The following is a 1,041-nucleotide window of genomic DNA, read 5'->3' on the forward strand; positions in this document are numbered from 1 at the left end:
CAACAACAACAACAACGAAAAAACCCCAGAGGTTCCCCCCACACACACACACCTCGTTTGTCTTCATCGCTCGCCACAGCTTCCCCGCGCCGCCCCAGTCTAAACAAAGATTCCAGTTACATCTCTCCATTAGCAAAGGCGGCAAACGCGACGGAAAGCCAGAGTACGTGTGAACGGGAAAGGTTTTTCCACACTGCTGAAACCCAAAGCCCGAGCGCCTTCCCGTAGCTTAGACTCACAACTCCTAAATCTGCTTCTACTCTCGCTCGCGCCTCTAAGAGCCCGTGATAAAACCTTTCTTGTTAGGCTAAAAAAGGAGCATCTGGGCTGCCCAAAGGCCGTAGCGTTACTCCGGTTCCGAAACGAAGCCTGGAAGACCAGGGATGTTGCTAATTAACATGGGTGTCTCCGGTCGCGCCGCGGACCGAGGATGCCAGGAGCTGGCTCTCCACAGCTCCCCGGAAAACTAGAAAATGTCCGTCAGCGGAGGGGGGGCGTAGGTTACGCTTTTTCCACGATTACAAACCTTGCCCGCAGAGTTCCCTCAAACCAAATACTGCCGGTGTTCTCGGGACATTTCGGGAGAATAAAGCAACAGCTTGCCCATCGCAGGTGAGGTAAATAACAGGGGTGTCTCCTTCTCTGCACGTATTTAACTAGCCAGGTGTTTTTAATTAAACTTGTCGTTATGTTTCCATCTCCGCCCCCCCCCCTTTGTTGCAGCTCCGCCTGACGATAGATGCAAGACACGTTGCAGACCCTCAGTAAAGGAAACCGAGAGAATTTCCCGTACGCTTAGAAATAGAAGTTTGATAAAAGGGGGATTCTGCTTTTGAGAAGCTGTACGAAAGGCGAAAGCCCTGTATTCTTCTCCCCCTAAAAATTATGATCGTTGTTTCAAATCCTAGGACCCGATTCTGAAGGACCGTGACTGAGCGAGCGCCGGTGCCGAGCCCCGGTAAATCCGGGACGTCTCCAGCCAGTCACTCGTTTGTCCGGCGCTAAAACCGATCTAACCCCCTTAAATTCAGCCCTCCTGGC

General features: G+C 52.2%; 1 protein-coding gene across 1 annotated transcript in view; it reads right to left on the reverse strand.

The window, feature by feature from the left end:
- Positions 1–67, reverse strand: part of LHX8 (LIM homeobox 8) — an 11,363-nt gene extending 11,296 nt beyond the window's left edge. Inside the window, exon 1 of the mRNA XM_009636139.2 lies at positions 53–67. Within this exon, the coding sequence (XP_009634434.1) occupies positions 53–67 (15 nt within the window). The remainder of the gene's footprint in view (positions 1–52) is intronic.
- Between the last annotated feature and the right edge of the window lie 974 nt (positions 68–1,041).

This window comes from Egretta garzetta, unplaced genomic scaffold (genome assembly GCF_000687185.1).
Source record: "Egretta garzetta isolate BGI_Z169 unplaced genomic scaffold, ASM68718v1 scaffold163, whole genome shotgun sequence".
NCBI classification, from domain to species: domain Eukaryota; kingdom Metazoa; phylum Chordata; class Aves; order Pelecaniformes; family Ardeidae; genus Egretta; species Egretta garzetta.